Source organism: Copadichromis virginalis, linkage group LG11, assembly GCF_057382275.1.
Source record: "Copadichromis virginalis isolate Kocher_CV1m ecotype Utaka linkage group LG11, C_Virginalis_male_GT1.1, whole genome shotgun sequence".
Lineage (NCBI taxonomy): Eukaryota > Metazoa > Chordata > Actinopteri > Cichliformes > Cichlidae > Copadichromis > Copadichromis virginalis.
In genome coordinates this window covers 34353249-34378397 of record NC_140628.1, presented here as the reverse complement: position 1 = coordinate 34378397, position 25149 = coordinate 34353249, and the positions used below count along the sequence as shown (strand labels likewise).

Genomic DNA, 25149 nt, shown 5'->3' with positions numbered 1-25149 from the left:
GAAGGCTTCTCCTCATTTGTTTGTTTTTACAGACAGCGGTGCCACCTCCTGCTGGCACCATGAAGAAAAATGCAGGATAGAAGAACTTCAAAGTGCAGAACCCCAACTTGAACTGAAACTGTTTACAGCCGAGTGTGAAGCAGTGAGACTGAGAATCAACACCTCCAAGTCTGAGGCCATGGTCCTCAGTGGGCAATGGGTGCAGTACCTACTCCAGGTCAGAGACTAGTTGCTGCCCCAAGTAGAGGAGTTTAAGTATCTTGGGGTCTTCTTCACAAGTGAGGGGAGCGGGAGGTCGACAGACAGATTTGTGCTGCGGCTGCAGTGAAGCGCTGTACCAGTGAAAAGACAGCTGAGCGTAGTGACGCTCTTGCTTTACTGATCGATCTATGTCTCTACCCTCACCCTATGGGCATGAGTTCAGGGTAGTGACCAAAAAAACCAGATCATGAATACAAGAGATAGAAACAAGCTTTCTCCAAAGGGGGGCTGGCCTCTCCCAGACATAGGGCGAGGATTGTGGAGTTGTACTCCTCCACATCGAAAGGAGCCAGTTGAGGAGGTTTGGGCATCTGATAAGGATGCCTCCTCGGGACCTCCTGGGTGAAGCGCTCCGGAGATGTTCCAGTGGGAGGAGGCACCGGGCAGACCCAGGACGTGCTAGAGAGATTATATCTCTCGGCTGGCCTGAGAACACCTTGGTGTTCCCCCAGACAAACTAGAGGAGGTGGATGGGCTTCTGACCCAGCCCAGGATGAGAGGAAGAAATGGATGGCTGGATGGAAGGAGCTTAGTCAATTCATTCAGCTTTTACATTCAGTTTTTGGTTGAGTGGTAATACTGATTTTGTAAAATGGTTTCAAAAACAATTTAAAATGCAGTCTCTGAAATAAAATAGTTTCTCACAAAAAACAAAACAATACAAACAAATAGAAACCAAATACAAGCCACATTATATCCTGGACCCCAGATTCTTAAACATTTTTTTAAAAGTAACACAATAGTTACTTTTCCTAGTAATTAGTTAATTTTAAAATATTGTAACTCAGTTATTAACTCAGTTACTTTTTTTGAACAAGTAACCAGTAACTATAACTACTGTAAGTAACTTGCCCAATACTGGTCCCCACACTAAAAACAACCTTCATTGTTCCTCCATGCTCTCTTCTCCCTTCTCGTTATCTTCTCCATCCTTCTCACTGCTGCTGTCTGCCTCTCCCAGAACCTGCAGCAGTTCGTGGTTGTTACAAATATATTATCAGCGGCCGAGTGGGTGGTTCTTCTTCAGTTTTGTCTTATGTCAAACTCACTCTTTCCAAGTCCATTCACACACAATGATAATGCAGGTGAGGTGAACCTGCCAGCTTGTGATTGGGAGAGCATGTCTCCATCCATGTTTGTATATGCTGCTGGTCTCTAAGGTTCAGGACAATGCTGTTGTCTGGTCACCTGCTGTTGACTCTTGATGTTGATGTCCTTGCTCTGGAACTGTATTTTGCCTTCAGGGAGAGCTTAGTTGTCCTTGAAGATTGTTTGTGAGGAGGTGAAGCTGTAAAACGTTTAGCCAAAAACTTGGCCTGATTGTAGTTTTAATTATGTTGGTGATGGTGCTCTATACTTTTTTATATCATTTTTATTTTTGTTAATCCATATGTAGTGTATGTGTGTCTGCATTGTTTCACTCCCTGTTTTTAATAGTGATGTGGGCAAACCACAGCCTGCAGCTCCGACTGGAGGTCCCTCGTCCTGTCCTCAATCCCTCTGAATTTCGGATTAGGACAGTCTCTCTTCCAGTGTCCCTTTTCTGTTGGAAAAGTTACACTTCGCTCTGGCGCTGTTGTTCTTATGGTGGTGGTTTCGGTCATCGGGGAGGGCGGGACTTCAGATCGGAGTGGCTTTCATCACTGCCTGCAGAATGACGTAAGAACACGGTGGTGAAATAGGCTAGCATGTATGTGTGGTGGAGCTGTGTGCTTAGCAGCGCCTGTTTCCACTTCAGCTCCTCTTTCTCCTGAAAAAGACATCTCATCAAAAGCTACCTTTTTCTCCCATCTCTCTGATTCCTCTCTTTTTGCCATCTCACAACATAGTTCATGCTTTCTATCCCACATTTCTTTACCATACAATCAAAAATCCAAAACATTTTTTTTCCTTTTTGCCTGTCTCGTTCAGCACTGTAGCAATCAGAATTATTATCTGAAGGCCAATAAAAATGCCCAACGGATTTATTATTAAGTGATCATTATTGGTCCACTTGATTGAGCTTTATTAGTATTTATTTGTTTTATTTATTTATTTTTTTAACCTTTAAGTTATTACAAACAGATGTTACGAACTTGTATGTCCGTGTGTTTGTTTGTGCAGGTGCTGTGTTTTTGTCTATGTTAATTTAGCTGTGTCAGGGCCCTGTTCCGATTGGTGCGTGGACTTACTGCCCCGGCGTGATTGGATCCAGCTGGAGGACCCGCCCAATAAAAGGAGGCTGGAGTGCTACAGCGGGAGAGGTCCTCGCATTTCTCCTCATCACCCAGCAGTAGTCCTGTGGTAGCCGCTGGCTGCAGTATACATGCGAAAATTGTGGAAGTGGAGTGGGTAGGGGTGAGCTGCCGTTTATTTTGATCACCCGTTTTCTCCTGTTTTTGAGTTGGTTAAGGAGGTCAGACTCTGTCTTTATTTTGACTTTATTTTGGTGAGGTCAGGGGTGCGGGATTTGTGTAGGTTTGTTTTGTTTATTGTTTTGGCCTTGGCTCACCCTGAAGTGTTGACACTCCCGTTTTGGTTCTCTTTATTCACCTTGTAAATAAATCACTTCACATCTAACGGATTTGTTGCGTGTGACTGCTTGGGTCTTGGGGAGGGAAGCGAGTGCCTCGCTCATGTTATGGCCTGGCCCTAGACGGGTCGTAACATGAATTGGGGGCTCGTCCGGGATTGACACACTGAAACACAGAGTTTAAATACCTAGAGGGAGCAATCAGGAAAATGGACAACAAGAGGGAAACACAGCTGGGGCAACTCAGAACTGACGAGACAGGGAAACGTAAACTGAAAAGACTAAGATAACACAGACTTTCAAAGTAAAACAGGAAACACATAACAGTCACGCCAAAAACAACACACTGACAACACCGAAACGTAACACAGAACAGACATGACTGGGGGATAGGAAAGGGAAAGAGACAGAGGAGAGACATAGACATGACAACACTGTTAGGATGCCTGGGTCGTTGACCCAGGGTTTTTGAGTGTATGATATTATTTATATTTTCTAGTTTTTGGGTTTCTTTGAGTTCTGTCTCATGGGTTATGTCTCTGTCTTCTTTAGTTGCTCTGTCTCCCCTATCACCTGCATCCCCTTGTCTAGTTCGCGTCTATGTGTATCCTTAGTTCCTATATCCCCGTGTCCACTCAGTGTTTGTGTCTGCCCTGGTCCCACGTCTCTGTTCCCTCTGTAGTGCCTACATGTGAGGCTGTGTCTTTGTTCAGTCTGTGTTATGTGTTTCCTGTTTTACTTTGAAGGTCTCTGTCTTTTCTCAGTGTGTTCAGTTTATGCTTCTTTGGTCTCGTCAGTTTTGATTTGTCCCAGCTGTGTTTCCCTCCTGTTACTCATTCCCTGATTGCTCCCTCTGTGTATTTAAGCCCTGTGTTTCTCTGTGTCCGTGTCGCGATCTACCGTTTATTTTGCTGTGTGTTTTGCCTGTCCACCGGTGTAAGTTTATTTTGAGTTTTTCTAGTTATGTCATGTTGCGTTCAGCATTAAAGCCTTTTTGAGTTCACGTCTGTCTCCGGAGTCTGCACCTTGGGTCCTATTCCTGACTGCACACAGCCTCACCTAACAGAAGATCGCGACCAGAACATGGACCCTGCAGACTCTTCAGCTTTTGGATTCGATGCTGAGATGGAGCGGATGATTAGGCTCCTTGACCGCATTGCTCAGGCCAATGATTTGAGGACCATGGCAGTTGGGCTAAGTGCTGTGGATGCCATCATTCGGAGCAACCCTCGGCTTACTCAGTTTTCTATGGACACTGTGCTGGGCAGCTCCATAGCTGCCTGGAGGGAGCAAGTCAGGGCTGGCGAGCTTGCTCTCTCTACCTTGACTTCCACTTCTTCACCGCCGCCCCAGGACAACACACACTCACCACCTGCCTCGTCTCTACCTCAGACTGCCTCTCCTTCCTCACACCAGCCAGGACCTTGTTCGCCTGCCCATTCGCCTGCCTTTTTCCTGGCGGCCATGTGGTCGGATGAGGAGGAGGTCTCCGTATCTCCGCCAGTTTCAGTTCCCTCATCTAGAAGGAAGCGACGCCATCGTCACTCCTCTCCTCTGTCATCCGTCCAGCAATCTGCCTCCGCTGGAGGGTCCGAGGGACTGCTTCAGCCGTCTGTTCCTGCTGGAGGGTCCGAGGGGCCCGTTCAGCATCCTGTCTCCGCTGGAGGGTCCGAGGGGCCCGTTCAGCCTCCTGTCTCCGCTGGAGGCTCCGAGGGGCCCGTTCGGCCACCTGTTTCCGCTGGAGGCTCCGAGGGGCCCGTTCGGCCACCTGTCTCCACTGTAGGGCCCGAGGAGCCCGTTCGGCCACCTGTCTCCGCTGTAGGGCCCGAGGAGCCCGTTCGGCCACCTGTCTCCGCTGGAGGGCCCGAGGAGCCCGTTCGGCCACCTGTCTCCGCTGGAGGGCCCGAGGAGCCCGTTCGGCCACCTGTCTCCGCTGGAGGGCCCGAGGAGCCCGTTCGGCCACCTGTCTCGTCAGCTGGAGGGCCCGAGGAGCCCGTTCGGCCACCTGTCTCGTCAGCTGGAGGGCCCGAGGAGCCCGTTCGGCCACCTGTCTCGTCAGCTGGAGGGCCCGAGGAGCCCGTTCGGCCACCTGTCTCGTCAGCTGGAGGGCCCGAGGAGCCCGTTCGGCCACCTGTCTCGTCAGCTGGAGGGCCCGAGGAGCCCGTTCGGCCACCTGTCTCGTCAGCTGGAGGGCCCGAGGAGCCTGTTCGGCCTTCTGCCACGTCAGCTGGAGGGCCCGAGGAGCCTGTTCAGCCCTCTGCCTCTGCTACGCCTGGTCCGGCCTCTGCCTCTGCTACGCCTGGTCCGGCCTCTGCCTCTGCTCCGCCTGGTCCGGCCTCTGCAGCTCTGCCTGGTCCAGCCTCCGAGTGTTCAGCTTCGTCTGCTCCAGAGGTCTCCATGCTGTCCGGCCTGCTCGTCCTGTCCGGCCTGCTCGTCCTGCACGTCCTGTCCGGCCTGCTCGTCCTGCACGTCCTGTCCGGCCTGCTCGTCCTGCACGTCTTGTCCGGCCTGCTCGTCCTGCTCGTCCCGTCCGGCCTGCTCGTCCTGCACGTCCTCTCCAGCCGATGACTGGACGTCATTGCTGTCATGGACGGCCCCCTGAACTACGTCGCCGTCGGTGCCTCCCGCCCGGCCGGCCTCCTGATCTGCTCCGTCGCCACCGGTGCCTCCCGCCTGGCCGGCCTCCTGAACTGTTTTCTGGGCTCTTGGGCCGTCAGCCTCCGGGCCGCCCCCCTGAACTGCCCGGGTTTGGACTATTGTGCTGTCAGCCTCCGGGCCGGCCCCCTGAACTTTTTGTGAACTGTTTTTCCTGGCTGCCTGCGCCTGTCATGAGCCTGCTTTTTGTTCTGTTGCTTTCCGGGCTCCAGTGTTTGCACTTTTTTTTGTTTCTGGCTCAATGTGTTTCATTTGTTTCGAGCCCTCCATCCTGTTTCCCCCGCCGCCCACCCTGGTTGGGTTGTTTTTGTTTTTTTGATTTTGAGGTTTTGGTTTGGGCTGTCTGGAAGCCAGCCCTTAAGGGGGGGGGTACTGTTAGGATGCCTGGGTCGTTGACCCAGGGTTTTTGAGTGTATGATATTATTTATATTTTCTAGTTTTTGGGTTTCTTTGAGTTCTGTCTCATGGGTTATGTCTCTGTCTTCTTTAGTTGCTCTGTCTCCCCTATCACCTGCATCCCCTTGTCTAGTTCGCGTCTATGTGTATCCTTAGTTCCTATATCCCCGTGTCCACTCAGTGTTTGTGTCTGCCCTGGTCCCACGTCTCTGTTCCCTCTGTAGTGCCTACATGTGAGGCTGTGTCTTTGTTCAGTCTGTGTTATGTGTTTCCTGTTTTACTTTGAAGGTCTCTGTCTTTTCTCAGTGTGTTCAGTTTATGCTTCTTTGGTCTCGTCAGTTTTGATTTGTCCCAGCTGTGTTTCCCTCCTGTTACTCATTCCCTGATTGCTCCCTCTGTGTATTTAAGCCCTGTGTTTCTCTGTGTCCGTGTCGCGATCTACCGTTTATTTTGCTGTGTGTTTTGCCTGTCCACCGGTGTAAGTTTATTTTGAGTTTTTCTAGTTATGTCATGTTGCGTTCAGCATTAAAGCCTTTTTGAGTTCACGTCTGTCTCCGGAGTCTGCACCTTGGGTCCTATTCCTGACTGCACACAGCCTCACCTAACAAACACAAGCTTGACAATTACAACATGGAACACCGGGATAGACTAATGCACAGGCAGAACTGAAAGTAAAACATTGAGGACAAGACAGAGTACACAGAGGATAAGAAAACACTTATAAATCAGGAGTTATAGATAAAAACTGAAATGAAACTCAACTAAATCCTAACTAATAATAACAACACAAGAACTAAACATATTTCCAATGTACAGTCATTTTCATGATTTTCATGATATCTTTAACTGAGAAAACAGTAAAATGAACAAATGAACAATAAACCCGTAACCTGATACGTTTTGCTTGAATACACTTCTGGGAAGTAATTTGCACAGAATTTCCATCCATGACAATGACTTCACCCTGGCATCAGAAAGTGATGGAAATCTACAAATAAGAAAATATTTTGCTCTTTAATATTTGGAAATATAAATGCAAAGCTAAAGAATTCCAACGTGCTCATTTTAGAACAAAATTACTAGTGTTTTTCCTTTTAATGTTATGACTGACCTAACACTATAACAAACAAAGCTTAGTGCTGTTTTGAAAGGAGAACTTATTTGAAAAAGGTTTTTAAGTAATATTGGTAATATTACTTAAGTAATATTAAGTAATATTGTGGTAATTTTGTGCTGTCTAACTAAAATAAAAGAGGTTTGAACTGAATTGAATGATAAAGTCTTCAACATTATTTACTTTAGCTTTAGATGTCAATCATACAGTTTCACACATTTAGTGTATATAGGCTAAAGCAGCTGTCTCCAACCCCCAGGCTACGGACTGGTACCGGTCCGTGAGTCGTTTAGCACCGGGCCACGAGAGTTGAGGCTCAGGTGTGAAATTTATGGTTTTCAGGGTTTTTATCGTTAACTCGGTTTCCCTGGGTCTCCCTGGATCCCTCGGTTTGGTGTTTGAGTTTTTGTTGTCTCACAATTCTGTCTTTTGGAGTTATATAAGAATAAATATTTAAGTTATGCGCTATTTAGTCTCATGTTTGGTTTTCCTAATACCTGAATTTTGTTATCTCTACTTTTAGTTCTTAGTTCCTTGTTGAGTTAGTCAGTTCCCTTTCATGCAGTCTTTGTCTTGTGTCTGTGTGTCCTCCCTATAGCGTCCGATGTTTTTCATCAGTCTTGTCTCTATCTGTGTTTTTCTGTCTACCTGTGTCCAGTCTCCTGTTTACCTGTGTCTTAGTGTTTACTCTCTGTTTCTGTTATTTCCTGTTTTCAAGTTATCACCTTATTTTTCTGTCTCTGTTGTTGTCTCATCTATTTCGTTATTTCCATTTCTTTCCCCATGTCTGTCAGGTTTCTCTGTGCCCAATGCTTGAAGTGTTTAGTGATTCTTTTCTCCTCAGTCTCCTCACTATGTTTATTTCCTCCCCTGCATCACATTTGTATGTCTGCAGTCTGGGTCTTTCTGTTTCTTGTCTTGCTTTGATAATCTCTTGTACTTTGTGTATTGTGTTCAGTTTTGTTTCTCCTGTTGTTAGTTTGGTTTAGCTCACCTGTTATAACCTGATATGTTCCATCTCCCTTTGTCTGTATTTAAGACCTCTGTCTCCTCCTGTCACTTGTTGAGTCCAAACCTGCGTCTGAATTCTGCATTTTGTGTCTATAACTCTGCCTGCCACACAACAACACATGACACTCCTAGAAACTTGTGCCTATAGCAACATTGTGGTGGACCAATTTTCGGCGCAGCGTGTTTTGGGGTTTAAAAGCAACAGAGACCCGGTGTTTAGAAAAAATGCGTCTCAGCTGTTCCGATACTCCTGACACATACGGGATCACTACAGGTTTTCGCTTAGGCAGCGGTTGTCCTTCTCTCCTGGATCGGCTGGAGCTTTCTTTTGGTGCCTTCCCACCTTTGACAAAAGTCCAGCTGGGACAACTACATTTACTCAGGACCTTCTTGATGTGATGTTGTTCTGCTTCCCTGGCCGCTGTGTCTGTGGGGATGGTGTTTGATCTGTGTTGTAGCATCCTGATGACAACCAGTTTATGCTCCAGTGGATGATGAGTGTCAAACCTTAAATACTGATCCGTATGTGTAGATTTATGGTACACATCAGCTTTTAGATGTCCCCCATTACTGGTGGAAATCTCACAGTCTAAGAAGGCTAACCTGCCACTTTTCATATCCTCCCTGGTGAATTTGATGTGTCGGTCCACCGAGTTAATGTGATCCGTGACATGTAGTACGTCCTGAGATTTGATTTTCACCCAGGTGTCATCCACGTACCTGAACCAATGACTTGGCTGTGTTCCAAGGTAGGATAGCAAAGCCCTCTTTTCCACTTCTTCCATGTACAAATTGGCCACGATGGGTGAAACTGGGGAGCACATGGCACACCCATGTTTCTGCCTGTAGAACTGACCCTTGTATGTGAAGTAGGTGGAATGAAGACACAGTTCCAAAAGCAAACACACTTGGTCGATGCTAAGAGTGGTCCTGTTGCTGAGGTTGGGGTCATCCTGTAATATCTTACGAACTACCTCCAACGCTTCCATGACTGGGATGCAAGTGAAGAGAGATCTAACATCGTACGAGATCATAGTTTCATCTGCCTCCATAATGACATCTCTCACCTTCTCAACAAAATCCAACGTGTTCTGGATGTGGTGTTCAGAGCTGCCCACCAGCAGGTTGAGGATTGAAGCCAGAAACTTTGAGATGTTATAGGTGACAGAGTTGATCATGCAGACAATCGGTCTTAAAGGTGCACCCTGTTTATGTATCTTCGGTAAACTATACAGACTTGGTGTAGACTCCCCGGGTACAGCCTGTGGTATGAGGTCCGGTCAATAGCCTTGTCTTGTTCTAACTGCTTCAGACAGTCTATCACCCTCTTCCTGTAACCACTTCCTGGATTTTGTTTCAGGGGCTCAAAGTATTTTGGTCACTGTGCAGTGACAAAAATTTCTCATGATAGTCTTTCTGGTTTAGCAATAATGTGCACCTACCCTTATCTGCCGGAAGGATAATAATGTTGTTGTCATTACTAAGTGATGTGAGAAGGGTTTTTCACACTGAAAACGGTATGTCCAGATGAACAGAATCAACTTTTGGAGATCAGATTACAGACATTTTCCAACAACCTTGTGTGGTTTGGAATGTTTGCCTCTAGCCAGGGTCTCAAACTTAAATGAGCTGTGGGCCACTGCTGGCACTGGCATCTCATTGGAGGGCCACTTTAGTGGTCAAGTAGTACAAAACAAGCAAACAAGAAAGCACCCGCAAATATTTCCAAAAATGTAGTGTTTTCTTTGTTTGTTTTTAAATTTCAAATATTGTATAACAAGACAAAACTCCAAACTGTATTTTTCTCACTCTTAACTAACTGAAGCCTTTCGTTGAACTACCAAATAAACAAACTGGTCCTCTCTCTCTGGCCAGACACATGGCAGCACTTCTGCAATAATTATGTTCGTACGTAACAAAATAAAAATGCAGGCATAAGTGTATAAATTAGTTTTTGAGGGCCACTGAAAATTGTTTTCTTTACAAATAACTCTCTCACTGAAATAAGACAGCCAATCCCTCAACATGTTTGCACTCTGTGCTCACAGTGCTCACAGTGGCTTCATATTAAATCATTTTTTGGTTTTTTAGAGAACTTATTTTAACATTGCACTCAACAACAAACAAATCTTCCGTAACAAAAAAAGTCACCTCATGGGCCAAATTGCATTATATTTCTTCACGTCAATACACAGGCCACAAGTAGGGGTGACGTGGATCACAAGTGGCTCCCGGGCCGCGGAGTCCCTGGAGACTTACTCAGGGGTATATTGTGTGGCTTGCATCTGGCATTTTCTTATCTTGTTTTACTTTATAAAAAGTCATATTGTGGAATGAGGATTGAGGAAAATATAAAATATATATCACAATAATAGTCTGATTATATGAATGAAATCTCAATATATATAGAATAAAACCTGATTTTTTTTATATATATATAGCGTAGTGGTTAGACTACATGCCTTTGGAACAGAGGATCGCAAGTTCGATTCCTGCCTGGGGCCTCTGTATCCAGTAAGGGTCCTAAGGCTAGACCCCCTATGCTAAGCGAGCCTACCGCAGACATGCCGGCTCGGACGTCGCCCGGATCAACAAGGTCCGCGTCAGGTGTTGAGGAACCAGGGCACCCTGACGAAAAGTGGGCTAACACTAGAGGCCAACTCCAAGCCCATAGCACAAGTCACCATCAAGTGCGGGATCTACCAAGGAGATGCTCTGTCCCCACTGCTGTTCTGCATAGGCCTGAACCCCCTCAGTGAGATCATTAACAAGACTGGCTACGGATACCGACTACGGAACGGAGCAGTTGTCAGCCACCTCCTGTACATGGATGACATCAAGCTGTATGCCAAGAGTGAACGAGACATCGATTCACTGATCCACACTACCAGGCTATACAGCAATGACATTGGAATGTCGTTCGGACTGGAGAAGTGTAGTCGGATGGTATCAAAGAGAGGGAAGGTAGTCAGAACTGAGGGGATTGAACTACCAGAAGGCAACATTGCAGACATAGAGGACAGTTACAAGTACCTGGGGATCCCGCAGGCAAATGGGAACCATGAAGAGGCCGCTAGAAAGGCTGCAACCACCAAGTACCTGCAGAGGGTCAGGCAAGTCCTGAGGAGTCAGTTGAATGGAAAGAACAAGATCCGGGCCATCAACACGTACGCCCTGCCCGTGATCAGGTACCCTGCTGGGGTAATAGGCTGGCCAAAGGAGGAGATAGAAGCCACTGACATAAAGACAAGAAAGCTCCTTACCATGCATGGAGGGTTTCACCCCAAGTCCAGCACCCTGAGGCTGTACGCTAAGCGGAAGGAAGGGGGCCGGGGACTGGTGAGTGTCAGCACCACGGTCCAGGATGAGACAAGGAACATCCAAGAATACATTGGGAAGATGGCCCCAACTGACCGAGTGCTCAGTGAATACCTCAGGCAGCAGAAACCCAAGAAAGAGGAGGGAGACGAGGAACCATCATGGAAGGACAGGCCCCTGCACGGTATGTACCACCGGCAGATAGAGGAGGTGGCTGATATCCAGAAATCCTACCAGTGGCTGGACAAAGCTGGACTGAAAGACAGCACAGAGGCACTAATCATGGCAGCACAAGAACAAGCTCTGAGTACAAGATCCATAGAGGCTGGGGTCTATCACACCAGGCAAGACCCCAGGCTGTGTAAAGATGCCCCAGAGACAATCCAGCACATAACAGCAGGGTGCAAGATGCTAGCAGGCAAGGCATACATGGAACGCCATAACCAAGTGGCCGGCATAGTGTACAGGAACATCTGTGCCGAGTATAACCTGGAAGTCCCGAGGTCAAAATGGGAGATGCCCCCAAGGGTGGTGGAGAATGACCGAGCTAAGATCCTGTGGGACTTCCAGATACAGACGGACAAAATGGTGGTGGCTAACCAACCGGACATAGTGGTGGTAGACAAACAGAAGAAGACGGCCGTAGTGATCGATGTAGCGGTTCCGAATGACAGCAATATCAGGAAGAAGGAACACGAGAAGCTGGAGAAATACCAAGGGCTCAGACAAGAGCTCGAGAGGATGTGGAGGGTGAAGGTAACGGTGGTCCCCGTGGTAATCGGAGCACTAGGTGCGGTGACTCCCAAGCTAGGCGAGTGGCTCCAGCAGATCCCGGGAATAACATCGGAGATCTCTGTCCAGAAGAGCGCAGTCCTGGGAACAGCTAAGATACTGCGCAGGACCCTCAAGCTCCCAGGCCTCTGGTAGAGGACCCGAGCTTGAAGGATAAACCGCCCGCAGGGGTGTGCTGGGTGTTTATATATATATATATATATAGAGAGAGAGAGAGATTAGTGCTGTGAATAGATTTTTAAAAAATTAACCTATTCATCTCACAGTTTTCTGTAATTAATCGCAATTACTTGATCCATAGCCTGGTTGCACTTACATTTTTTCAACTTTATATTTAAGCATGTAACTGTCACGGCGTGGGTCATATAGGGCGGATTGGACAGATTCAACACAGACACCGTATGAACGTGACAAGAATTTATTACAGCAAGTGGCAAAATGTGAATACACAGTGGAGTTTAGTGGCTATATACAGGTGGGGTGCAGTAGTGGCTAAGTGAAAACTGTGGTTATGTTAACTACGCACGAACACTACACGAGTACACTTGGGCTGGGGAAATATATACGAAGGTTAAGGCTGATACACACACACTGTGTCTATACTATGTTCACATTGCTCTATGCTACTCTGTTAAAGTACATTTATCATCCATATTAACTTGTTCCGCTGATTCTTTTCTCTTCAGCCACTTCTTCAAGGCTCCTTGGTAAAAACTCTTCCATCAGATTGTTTTCTCCACTTTAGATGGAAACCAGCAGTCTTGTTATAACTCCGTAGCTTCTGGCTCATCTATTAGACAGAAAATACCCATGTTTCCATTTACCATTGCAAAACCATGAAGGTCCTAATGCGATGAAGTAGTTATTTCATGTCGCAATCTAAATAAACATATATATGATATACTCAAATTTAACTGCTCATCATTAACAAAGATCTGCATCACTTACTTGCTCCAGGATGTCTGCTTGCACCGAAGGATTACTTAGATCCAGCATTGAGTCCTGTGGGCTGATCCTCAGTTTAATGAAACTCAGTTTTTTGACTACTATAAACAGATGTGAACAGAGTTAGTCTGGATCCTTCATTTTATACATTTCTGTCATGGAGAAAGACATAGAAAATTTTTTTTCTAATTGAAATATAAATGTTTTATAAATTTTCTAGTAAAGAGTTTTACTCACTGCAATCACAGACGAAAGGATGTGTTTCTGTACATGCCCTGTCTCCCCATTTACCAGAGTTTACCTTCAACATAGCAACACAGGTTTGAGTGCTATCAGTCCGGACAAGCATGTCTGGGTTCCAGTATCTAAATGAGGAGTCAGTCTGGTCTGACCACTCCCAGGGGTCTCTGAAAAGGCCAACATACACTTCACTGCCATTGGCTACTTGCTGGACTATCTGGTACTCAGCATCATTCCTTAGACTGGTCAGGTCTGTGTAGTGTGCTCTGCAGAAATCCCGAGCAGCAGTCCAAACCATGCGTTGTGTGTTAAGGATGTATTGATCTGCACCTTGTTTTGTTGCTGCAAAGTAAAGTAAAATTAGCTTCACTGAATTTTCATTTCCACAAAATTTACAGTTTTTTAAATATTGTCAGACATAAACCGGTCCGTGGTGCAAAAAAGGTTGAGGACTGCTGCTGTAGTATTCCTGAGAATCCAAGTAAGACATTTTTTATGTATTGGCAAACTACTGATCTGCATCTTTTATTCTCAAAATAAAGAGACAATTTTAAAAAATTTCAGAGAGATTACAGTACAAAACAAAGAAGGATAATCAAGATTTGAGAATTTTAGTAGCATTACATTTACTAAAAGACTAATTTGTTTGACATGAGCTTGATACAGTCACTGTAAACACCACTTTACATTTTATTATTAAACATTGACTTTTGTCTTATTTCCTTTCTTTCACCTTCATGTGGTTGCAGTAGAGGGCGGCTCCTCCATGAACCTGGTTCTGCTGGAGGTTTCCTCTTGTTTAAAGAGAGTTTTTCCTTCAATTCATCATAAAGTTCTTGCTTACAGGGCATCATCTGTTTGTTAGGGTTTCTCTGTAGATTAGTAGGATCTTTACCATACAATATAAAGCACCTCAAGATGACTGTTGGTGTGATCTGGTGCTGAATGAAATTGAATTCAATTCATTTAAACTGAATTGTTAGAAGAGTGGTGAACAGTTCAAAGTTGACTATGTTCGAGTCCGAAATGTTACAGTGTCTATTTGATAGCCACTGTAACATTGTGTTAACAAGCAGTTAATTAAAAGTAGTCTAACATAAATGTAAATGCTGTAATTTGATTATTTTAATAAACCATGTAACTTGGATCGATTCTAGAACATAAATGACTGGTATCGAAGGAATCGATATTTTAGGATCGATCCGCACATCACTAATGAACAGAATAAACTTTCTGAATGAATGCCTCACGACATAACACATCCAATTTGTCTAATGAGTATTAGTATGCTTGTGTCATACACAGTGTTGGGGAGTAACGGAATACATGTACCGCCGTTACGTATTTAGAATACAAAATATGAGTAACTGTATTCCGTTACAGTTACCGTTTAAAAAGGTGGTATTCAGAATACAGTTACTTTGTTGAAATAAATGGATTACACTGCGGTACTTTCCTGTTTCATTTTGTCGCGGGTCAGGACTGTTTGGGTTTTGTTTGACAGCTACGTTCTTTCGTTCCAGGCGGCAGCGTTACGGTTGCCATGGTTACAGGGCGACGCTCTCTCTCTCTCTGCGACTGTGTGTTTCCTGGGTGAGAGAGCGCCTTTTCGTTGTTGTGCTAAGCTAACAGGCAGAATGCTACAAGCATAGCTCTAAAGAATGTAGCATCATGGGCAGTGTTAGGTATTTTGATACCATAGTAGCATTTACAGGATATTGTTTTATACAGGAAAACTGTTACTCAATAAGGCCCAACTACTAGTTGTTTTTCTCTTTCTCTGTGACCCAAGAATTAATGTGTAGGACTCACAAGCTGGTACCCCAAGGTCGAAAACACCACAGAGATGAGACCACTTCCTTACTCCCATCCTCCCTTTTTCTTTATCTCCTGGAAAAGGCTCGTTAAAGGCTAGGTGGTTTGTTTCAGAATTCACTAATGAAAGAACTCTGTATTTTATGTCTAGGAGTGTATTTTGCTGGGATGATCATAAATTGTAGCTGAGCTGATAAACTACACACAGGATACTTCTTTGTTCACAAGGCAGGAAGACGTTTCCTTATTTGGTCTGTACCGGTTTGAACTGGGAAAGCTGACACACGAACCTTTTTTTTCATCTATATAAACTGCTGTGTATCAAATAAACCTTTGAGTCGATTTGGGAAGACAACCTGAAGCAGTCTGTGTTTCCTTGTTCTCCCAAGCTGCTCCCGACGTCGTAACTAACCCAGCTGAATGGCATACCTGAGTGTTACTTTAAATAATTAGGAATCTTAGAAGGAAAGGACAGAACTCTGCTTATCGCTCACGCCACGGAGGAAACCCGGGAAGGCAATTTCCTTCAATTTTGGTGTCAGAAGTGGGATTACTGACAGAAGGTAAATATGCGTCTTTCATATTTATATAGAGACCTATTATACCTCTCTCAGTGATCGATCCATAAAAAAACGGGATATGCTGACGAAGTTTCACTTAGTGATCCAGAGAGATACACTGACTGACTTCCTCAGTCCCCGAATAAAGTAAATTAACCCTTGTGTGGTGTTGGTGGACCCGCTAGAGTTGTGGCTTTCCAAATTAACACTATCAAACAATTTTATGTTAAATTACTATGAATTAATGTGCTTCTCGTTTTTCTTTTATATAAAATGTTATAAATAAATCAGTTATAATCAAGTGGAAAGACAACACATTTATACGTAAAAAATAATAATAATAATTAATTGTTTAATTTTTCTTTAAAAAAACAAAAACAAAACACGGGTCTCAAGGGTTAAAAGCAGTAAATTAAAAGCAGAAAGACACAGGGAGTTGCCTGTTGTTTTGCGAGGAGTTGCTCGCTAAGTGAGAGTTGCTCACACAAACAAAAAATTGCTAGCAATAAATTTAAAGTGACCTCAGCTGTGCCGCAGCGAAAATACTAACCTAAATCCTCCTAGCGTGTAAACCCCTCTGGAAATCACTGAACATGGGTCAGAATTATTCAAAGACCACAGACAGGTCCGATAAAAAATCTAAAGTACCTGTAAAACCAAAAATTAATAAAATACAAAATAAAGTCTCAAATAACGGCTCAGTATAACTCCCATTTCCGGTTACGTGTAACCTACGTCCGCGAATCGGTGAAGACGTCCATGATCACGTATCCAGAACATGCGGGAGTGCTTATGTGACTGACTTTGTTTACAACTTAAGAAGTTCAATCCATTCTAATTTCTTTTCGGAGCCTTATCCCGAACGATTATCGCCAGAAAACAGGTCAGTAGAAATGTTGAATATCATTTGTGATAAGAAAAGTAGTCTGCTTAAAAAGTCCTGTAGAAAATATATGATAGAATGCCGCGACGTGATGCATCAAATGTTACCGCTATGGACAAAAGGAGGGTAAATAATGACAAAGTCGCCGATTTCTTTAAGAATCTAAAGAAATTCCTGCTAACAATGTCCAGAGACAAAATTGACTTAAATGCAGTAACTATGTGTAAACAGAAGCCTGATGAATCCATCCTAGTATTCATAAAACGCTTTATGCACTGTTGGACAAGCTAGAGGTGCAAATTTAGCTCAGTTTTCCAGCAGCCGCAGACACCCAAAGCAAAAATGAATTTGTGTATTTAATTTAACATAAAGGGTGAAATGTTTGCTGACACTGATAACAGCTTATGTTTTCTCTGCCCTATGTACCGACATGATGGAGAAGGAACATCCTCTGTGTCAGCTGGACCCTCAGCAGAGAATGAACTCAACATCCTTTTTGTCCGGTACTCTATGTCACACACTGTGCCAAAAAAAAAAACGTGTACAGACGCCACTAACAGGTAATCCCATGACTGGGAGCCACACTTTTGTTTCTCTCACACTGTTCAACAACATGATAACTGTTCACACAAGTGAAGGTCAAACAGTGATTTTGTTACATAACTCAGACATAGGTTACGAAATATGTCGTCACATAGATCTAACCTACCCTATCGACTGTACTATTTCTGCAGTTACATTGCCAGCTGAATACCAGAATATGACATTATGGTCAAAAAGTGAGAATGATATAGGATTTATTGACTGTACACTTTATCACGTACACCTATTAAAACACAACAAGCAGTATATGTCAAGCAGCATCCCATTTCCACGGAAAAAGCCGCAGTCCTAGATGTCATGATAGGAGATTTATTGACTACAGGAGTAATAAAGCCCACACTCCTGTCAATCCTGTGCCAAAGCCTAACAAACCTGGCGTATGGCGTTTCATACAAGACTTAAGGCAAATTAATGCAGTCAACATTCCTCTGCCACCTCTCGTTTCAGATGTTCACAGCATATTGACATGCATTGCATACACATTTTACCGTGGTGGATTTATGCTCCGCTCCTTTTTCTCAGTACCTGTGACACACAGCCGTTATTTGCATTCACACATAGAAATAAGCAGTACACTTGGACTCGTTTGCCCCAAGGCATGATAGACAGCTCTGCTGCTTTCTCAATGGTGCTCCACTCCTCCAGGGCTGCACCCTGATCCACATGTGGATGACCTCCTCCTCTGTGCTGAAAGTGAAAAAACTGTGTCAAACTGCTACACACATGCTTCTCCAGCACCTCCAAAAGACTGGCCACAAAGCATCTGCAAAGAAAATGCAGTACTGTCAGACTTCTGTTCAATATTTGGGATTCACACTGTCTCACGGAAAACGTTCCATGACTGCAGACAGGGTCAAAGCTGTGACCTCCGTCCCTCGTCCCACTACACAGAAGGACATGTCGTCCTTCTTAGGCATGGTGAACTATTGCAGACAGTGGATACCAGACTGTTCTTTTCATGACCACATTCTGCGTGACTGTTGTAAAAAAGACAAGCCTCCTCGAATACTGTGATCCACAGAAATGACTGTCTCTTTCAATGCATTAAAGAGAGTGCTGACCTCCGCCACTCAAAGGTGCTGCCTGAATTGTTCAGGAATGCCGGCCTGCCTGAGGGCAGTAGCAGCTTGCTCTATCATGATAAGGGACTGCGAGAAGCTCACACTCTCACATGACACTATTCTACACACCAATCACCAGGTCACGACCATTATAGCAAACATAACTACACAACATATGCAAATCTCACTATAAAAGCGAGCAGCACACCTGATTCGCCAGCACATTTATTGATCCTATGCTGTGTTCTTCTGACCGACAGGATGGCTCAGACAGGCTTGACGATCATGACTGCATGACACATATACAGGAATCCACAGCACCACGTCCAGATTTAGAGCAAACACCTATCTCAGACTCAGCCACGGTTTATGTGGACGGGTCCTGTTCAAGGCCGAATGACAACTCATTTCTTTGTGGCTATTCAGTGGTGACATTGCCTGACATCATACTAGAGGCTCACTCATTACCATTTCACTCAGCACAAAAAGCAGAGCTCATGGCTTTAATACGCGCCTGTGAGCTACATTTGGATAAGCATGTGACAATTTACGCAGACAGCCGCTATACATTTGGCGTTGTGCATGACTTTGGCACATTGTGGAGACAGAGAGGATTTAGATCTGCTGATGGAAAATAAATTGCTAAATTCTGATTTTGTTCAAAGACTTTTTCAGGCTATACAGCTGCCATCGGCCGTTGCAGTTGTAAAAAAACGAAAGGACACAGTACAGCTGACACAGACGAAGCAACAGGTAATGCCTTAGCAGACGTGACAGCCAAGGCTGCAGCTGCATCACAGCTCCCACCTCCGCAGGAAGTATTATCTGTGCCCCTACAGCTGCCACTTGTTACACTCCCAGACTATTTAGAAACAAATGTTGATTTAAAATTCATACAAGAGCAAGCCTCTGCATCTGATTACACCTATTGGGAGAATAATGACTGTACCTTAGATGACAGAGATGGCTTATACAAAATCTTAAGGGTTTGATTGCCCTCCCATATTCCCTGATGCCAGTCCTTGCCCGACATTTTCACTGTGTGAGTCATGTCGGACAAAGAGGGGTAATAGGGGCAATAAAATTAAGATTTGTAATTGAGAAAACATCACATGCAGTAAAAAGCATATTAGCAACCTGTCTAACATGTGCGCGAACTAATGTAGGTAGCTCAAAAGCAAAACATCAGCATTTACCACAACCAGATTTTCCATTTCATACATTACAAATTGATTTCACACATATGCCAGCACAAGGAAGCATCAAGTACTTACTGGTAATAGTGGATCAATTTAGTAAATGAGTAGAAGCTTATCCAACCTCAAAAGAAACTGCAGAAGTAGTCTGTCAAAAGTTGAGCAATGAAATAATACCCAGATTCGGAATACCTCACCAGATTAACAGTGATAGAGGATCTTCATTCACATTAGAAGTAATTCAAAAGTGTGCTAAAACTTTAATGACCTGGGTCAAATTACTTCCTCAAGTCCTCTGTGAGATTGGAATGACTCAATCTGCAGTAACCAAATTATCTCCATTTGAAATAAGACTATTTCCAACACCATGGTCAGCTTCCAGAGGGGCACCGCTAGTAGAAGGTGATGTATATTGCATTGTCCACTGATGTTCACAACCTGGTAGAAAAACTGAATAATAACTATCAGAAAGTTTGTCTCTCTCAGCCTTTCCCCTCCACAGTTCCACCAGTGGAGACAAGGAGATGCATGTTGGAGAAGTCACTAAAACCAAGGACACTCTGGGAGGCCGCGCGTGTTCCAGCCCCCAGGCTTTACTGGCAGTGACGAAGAACCAGCATCCTCACAGACGGACAACCTCAGTGGATTCATGCCAGCAGGGTTAAGACCAGCCCAATCGGACCATCTCAGGCGTCGGATCAAGCAGACGACATCTCCGGCGAGCCAGCGCCCGGAACTAGAGCAAATAAACACACACGGGTAGATGACATCTCAGGCGAGCCAGCGCCAGGATCCAGTGCACACACGCAATCACTGATTAACACACAACGTCTGAAAGAACAACAACAAGGTACTCGAACATCCAGCAGGAATAGAAAGCCAAAAGTACCACATGATGTCTAACCTGATAAAGCCAGACTCATTTCATCCTGATAATGGAGAAAATGAAATGCCCATTGTCATCATACGACGCTTATTCAATGTCTCTCGAACCTGGGACCAGGCCAGGAGACGACTGAAGAACTGTCTTTCTTATATATTTAGGTTATTTATCATATCTATCGCATTAACCTTAGGATTTCTCTTTGCTATTTTGTATTGTAAACTGCAACCATGTTCACATTTCTGCAGGTCATATTTTGCTGACGATACTTCATGCTCCATTTTGCAAGACACTTACTTAATGCACTCCTCACGTTCCCTAAAATCAGTAAATAGCAACATAGACGCCACTAATAAACCATTTTATGCACCCTCTAGAACAGGAGCTAACGCCTGGTATGAAAATGCCAGAACAGCCGCTCGTGATTTAGGAAACAGTAACTGTTATGTCTGTTCAAAGGCTAATCCAGAACAGGTAATAGTAGGATACCCCATATCCGGTTTCCCCCTCACTGAGGGACTAGAGAAAATCGGTGGAGATAATGCTCTCTTTAAAGACACTGTACAGTTGACTCTGAGCCCTCTCGACTGCTTACTTAGACACACACACACACCAACTAACCCTGAGACTCCATTAGGCGAATTATTGAAGTTATCTAATGACACCGCAGGGACCTGCGCCCCAATGAAACGCCCTAAGAATAGGTTAAAGCCCTCACTGCCCTTAGGACAGATCCCTCTCCATTTTAATACTAGTATGATATGTCTGCGCAGACTAAAGTTAACTGGCCCAGACACACACATAGATTATACAAAGGATAACTATACATTCTTCTCTGACTCCCCAGGTGCACGCTGTAATGAGACATGGCTAGCTGTCTCTGTGGCTGAAGTTGTATCATATCTGGAGGAACACACACACAGTTCAAGTTCGAGCAGAGAATCGATCATTGTTCCCCCAGACGGTGTCTTAAATGATACTGACTGGGGGGAGTTAGTTAAATCACACATGGTCACGCGCCTGACCAGACCAATCCCACATGCTTATTGGTTGTGCAATAATACCCTTAGATTAGCTTTACCTGTTAATTGGACCGGTACCTGTGGTCTAGTAACCGTTGATGTATGCTGTACTTTCATTCCCAATAATACCGCTCCTAACGGTTCATTCACACAAGCTATGAATAAACTTGAAGCATTGCAGATAGAACTAATTGCCAATACAGGTCACGGTCAGTGGCTACATAAGTGGCTACAGGACACGTTTGGAAGATGGAAGGAACTAATTGTAGCCTTTGTAACCGTTGCAGCATGTTTTTGATGATTATTGTCTGTTGTGTGGTACCCTGTGTATGCTCAATGATAACCCGTATAGCTACTAGTATAGCTACTTCAATGTATTTGCAATTGGCACAAATTGACCCAGATTATGTGTCAGATGTCATCAATGATGTTCCTGATGTGTATATTGAACATTAGGTTGTGAACTATTACATTTTATGATTTGCTTTTTATATTATGTTATTACATTTGTGATTTTTCCTTTCTATTTGAGTTATTATTTTTAAAAAATAATAAAAGAGGGGAACTGTTAGGTATTTTGATACCATAGTAGCATTTACAGGATATTGTTTTATACAGGAAAACTGTTACTCAATAAGGCCCAACTACTAGTTGTTTTTCTCTTTCTCTGTGACCCAAGAATTAATGTGTAGGACTCACAAGCTGGTACCCCAAGGTCGAAAACACCACAGAGATGAGACCACTTCCTTACTCCCATCCTCCCTTTTTCTTTATCTCCTGGAAAAGGCTCGTTAAAGGCTAGGTGGTTTGTTTCAGAATTCACTAATGAAAGAACTCTGTATTTTATGTCTAGGAGTGTATTTTGCTGGGATGATCATAAATTGTAGCTGAGCTGATAAACTACACACAGGATACTTCTTTGTTCACAAGGCAGGAAGACGTTTCCTTATTTGGTCTGTACCGGTTTGAACTGGGAAAGCTGACACACGAACCTTTTTTTTCATCTATATAAACTGCTGTGTATCAAATAAACCTTTGAGTCGATTTGGGAAGACAACCTGAAGCAGTCTGTGTTTCCTTGTTCTCCCAAGCTGCTCCCGACGTCGTAACTAACCCAGCTGAATGGCATACCTGAGTGTTACTTTAAATAATTAGGAATCTTAGAAGGAAAGGACAGAACTCTGCTTATCGCTCACGCCACGGAGGAAACCCGGGAAGGCAATTTCCTTCAGGCAGTATAGTCCGTGTTGCAGGGAGAATGCACTGCCATACACGTTATGTGTCTGTGAGCGCGAGGAGGGAGAAAAAGGCGAGTGGAAAGGTACGAGTTGCCGTCGAGGAAAAACGGGAGCTGGAAGCATGTAAATATAATAATAACCACTGCAGCCAAGAAGAGTGCCTGACGAGCCCAGTTGTAAGTAAGCTATTAAGACTCGACTGTACACCGTGTTCGTGTTTTCCTCCGAAAACAATAAGTTCCGTTGGAGCAGTCTTTCAACGCCTCTCTCTGTCTCTCGCAAGAAAAATTGACCCACACAACAAAGTAAAGCTATTTTTCGGCTATGAGCCGACAGGGACCCCGCCGTATTAGTCAGAGGTCCCTTTACTACAGTTCGGAGTCGCGGGCCTTCAGTAATAGTAATAAATCACACAGCAATAGTACATTCACGTTGTTGTAAAAAGCACGATAATATATTAAGTAATCCAAAGTATTCAGAATACGTTACTCTCATTGAGTAACGTAACGGAATAAGTTACAGAATACATTTTGGGGCATGTATTCTGTATTCTGTAACGGAATACATTTTAAAATGTAACCTTCCCAACACTGGTCATACAGTATGTAAAAGAAAGACTCACCATCAAAGCAAACCGAATATTTATTGGTCTCACAGGAATACATATTCAGTTTCCCGTTGCTGAAAACTGCACAGTTGTCATCAGTTATTGAGCGCCACAACAAATAACTTCTTTCTCCCTCTTTGTAGAAATCATCATCTGCCAGAGACCAGCGCCACCTGCGTGTCTTGCCTTTTGAAAGGCCAATCCACACAGCATCATCATATTTATCTTTGACAACTTCAAGGAGAGTTTCCATCTCTCTCATGTCATGAGTGGTGGCCAGGTCAAAACATTGCTCCCTGCAGATGTTCTGGGCTTCAGACCAGGTCTTTGGTGTTTGAAAGAAGACAAACTGTGGCTGGAGACCATGTGAAAATTGAAAAGACAAGCCTGTGGAATAAATATAATCCACAAATTAAATAGTCAATCGCCATTGTAAGATCTGCAATCTGTAAGTAAGTCTTTGATAACCAAAAAATGATGTGTTAATATTTTACTTAAAATTTAATTAAAAGTGTTCACTGTTAGATTTGTTGAAATTTTAGCAGCATATGTACCAGTCAAAAAGAAATCTAGGACAAAAATAAAGTGAGTTCATTTGTATAAAACAGTTTAGCACAGCAGGGTTGCCTAACAAACAATTTAAGGTCATTGAAACAACTATTACGAATAAGAAAAAACAGCTGAAATATAAATAATTAATTTGCAAAACGAAGTACAAGGTTCAAAATAATATTTTAAAAATATACAAACAAAGGGACAAAATAGGACAACTTATGAGCTTTAAAGCTCAGGCTTTTTTAGATAGGGCGACCAAACATCTTTTTTTTTTTTTGCACTTGTTGAGTTATAAAAGCCTATATTATTTCACCATTCATTAACCACACAGAGAAAGCATCATTTAAATATAAACCCTAAACCCTAACCTTTAGGCTTTCTTTAAGCAAACAGTATTATTAAAGTTTTATTTATTTATTTATTATTTTGTTTTTGTCTTTTAAAATGCACAGGTATGCCCAGCTAAAGAGTAAAAAAGGATCACTGTTTTGACAGTTAGCAACACTGACCTGACAGGAGCAGAATTAGATGCATGATCCTTGCCGTACTTGTCAATTTGTGGCAAATATGGGAGAGCTGGAGAGCCCTCAGTGTCTGTCTAGGATGGATGTGCCAGAGTGATATCACTTGCTCCTTTCTACTTTTTTTTAAAATATGAACTGTGATTCCCATATGCCGGTCATGCAAATGCTTCCCACTCAGAATGCAAAACAGCATTAGTCCGTGTTTACTGGAGTTAGTCACAGCATTATAAGGAAAACACTTTATAGTAATTCTTTTTTAAAATGATCACGTTGTAATCCTTTACCCTTGTAATTATATTTCCAAACATTACAGACAAAATTATTTCATATTTGCAGAGTTCCATCATTTTCTGCTGCCAAGGTGCCTCCCACAGCTCCTGAGTGCTGAGTCCCGACTGCTGAGCTGTACTCTGCAGTACAGTCACATGTTAGCAGGGTGAACAGCAGTGGACCAAGCACACAGCCCTGCCACGATCCTGTACTCACTCTGAGGACTTTGGAGGTGGTATTTCCTATGAAGAAAGACCTGGGGTCTGTCAGTTAGGAAGTCAAAGATCCAATTGCAGAGAGTGGTGTTTATTCCTAGTAGGTCCAACTTCTTCACCAGCTTCTGGGGAATGACTGTGTTGAATGTTGAGCTGAAGTCAATAAACCGCATTCTGACATAAGTGTCCTTTTTGTCGAGATGGGAGAGAGAAAGGTGAAGAGCAGACAAGATGGCATCATTTGTGGAGCAGTTTGAGCAGTAAGCAAACTGTAACGGGTCCAGATTCTGTGGAAGCTGAGTTATTATGTGCCTCAACACCAGCCTCTCAAAGCACTTTGTGATGATGGGCGTAAGTGCCACCAGCCAGTAGTCATTGAGGCAGGACACAGTGGACTTTGGCACAGGGATGATTTTTGTGGGTTTGAGACATGCAGGTACCACAGCTGAGCTAAGTGGTGTATTTAAGATGTC

The 25149-nt window shown here is 43.9% G+C and overlaps 2 protein-coding genes and 1 long non-coding RNA gene across 5 annotated transcripts; 2 read left to right on the top strand and 1 right to left on the bottom strand.

The window, feature by feature from the left end:
- Nucleotides 1-3267: 3267 nt before the first annotated feature.
- Nucleotides 3268-5881, top strand: LOC146699189 (uncharacterized). Its single transcript, XM_085472731.1, has 3 exons — nt 3268-4517; nt 4791-5178; nt 5250-5881. The coding sequence occupies exons 1-3, from the start codon at nt 3857-3859 to the stop codon at nt 5836-5838; spliced, it is 1638 nt and encodes a 545-aa protein (XP_085328857.1). The 5' UTR covers nt 3268-3856; the 3' UTR covers nt 5839-5881.
- Nucleotides 5882-12461: 6580 nt separating this feature from the next.
- Nucleotides 12462-24345, bottom strand: LOC146699188 (lymphocyte antigen 75-like). Of its 2 annotated transcripts, XM_085472160.1 has the most exons (5): nt 24177-24342; nt 23128-23499; nt 13242-13586; nt 13008-13105; nt 12462-12849 (listed from the first exon to the last, which is right to left on the bottom strand). In XM_085472160.1, the coding sequence occupies exons 1-5, from the start codon at nt 24337-24339 to the stop codon at nt 12754-12756; spliced, it is 1074 nt and encodes a 357-aa protein (XP_085328286.1). In that variant the 5' UTR covers nt 24340-24342; the 3' UTR covers nt 12462-12753. The 2 variants fall into 2 exon arrangements, with proteins under 2 accessions (XP_085328286.1, XP_085328287.1); XM_085472161.1 differs by lacking the exons at nt 12462-12849; nt 13008-13105 and having other exon boundaries at nt 13234-13586; nt 24177-24345.
- Nucleotides 22505-24949, top strand: LOC146699187 (uncharacterized). 2 transcript variants are annotated; one of them, XR_014922795.1, is made up of 3 exons: nt 22505-22681; nt 23256-23560; nt 24528-24949. It is a non-coding gene; the product is annotated as an uncharacterized LOC146699187 (long non-coding RNA). The 2 variants fall into 2 exon arrangements; XR_014922794.1 differs by having other exon boundaries at nt 23256-23564.
- The last annotated feature ends 200 nt before the right edge of the window (nt 24950-25149 follow it).

What these genes read in the sequence shown, in the direction of transcription:
- LOC146699188 (XM_085472160.1), bottom strand. Translation starts at nt 24,339, where the DNA reads ATGGGAATCACAGTTCATATTTTAAAAAAAAGTAGAAAGGAGCAAGTG. An exon ending in ATATTCGGTTTGCTTTGATG is followed by an intron (nt 13,587 to 23,127) that starts GTGAGTCTTTCT and finishes TTTACTTTGCAG; the next exon opens with CAACAAAACAAGGTGCAGAT. An exon ending in AAGCAGACATCCTGGAGCAA is followed by an intron (nt 12,850 to 13,007) that starts GTAAGTGATGCA and finishes TCTGTCTAATAG; the next exon opens with ATGAGCCAGAAGCTACGGAG.
- LOC146699189 (XM_085472731.1), top strand. Translation starts at nt 3,857, where the DNA reads ATGGACCCTGCAGACTCTTCAGCTTTTGGATTCGATGCTGAGATGGAG. An exon ending in GCCACCTGTTTCCGCTGGAG is followed by an intron (nt 4,518 to 4,790) that starts GCTCCGAGGGGC and finishes CTGTCTCGTCAG; the next exon opens with CTGGAGGGCCCGAGGAGCCC. An exon ending in CCAGAGGTCTCCATGCTGTC is followed by an intron (nt 5,179 to 5,249) that starts CGGCCTGCTCGT and finishes TGCACGTCCTGT; the next exon opens with CCGGCCTGCTCGTCCTGCAC.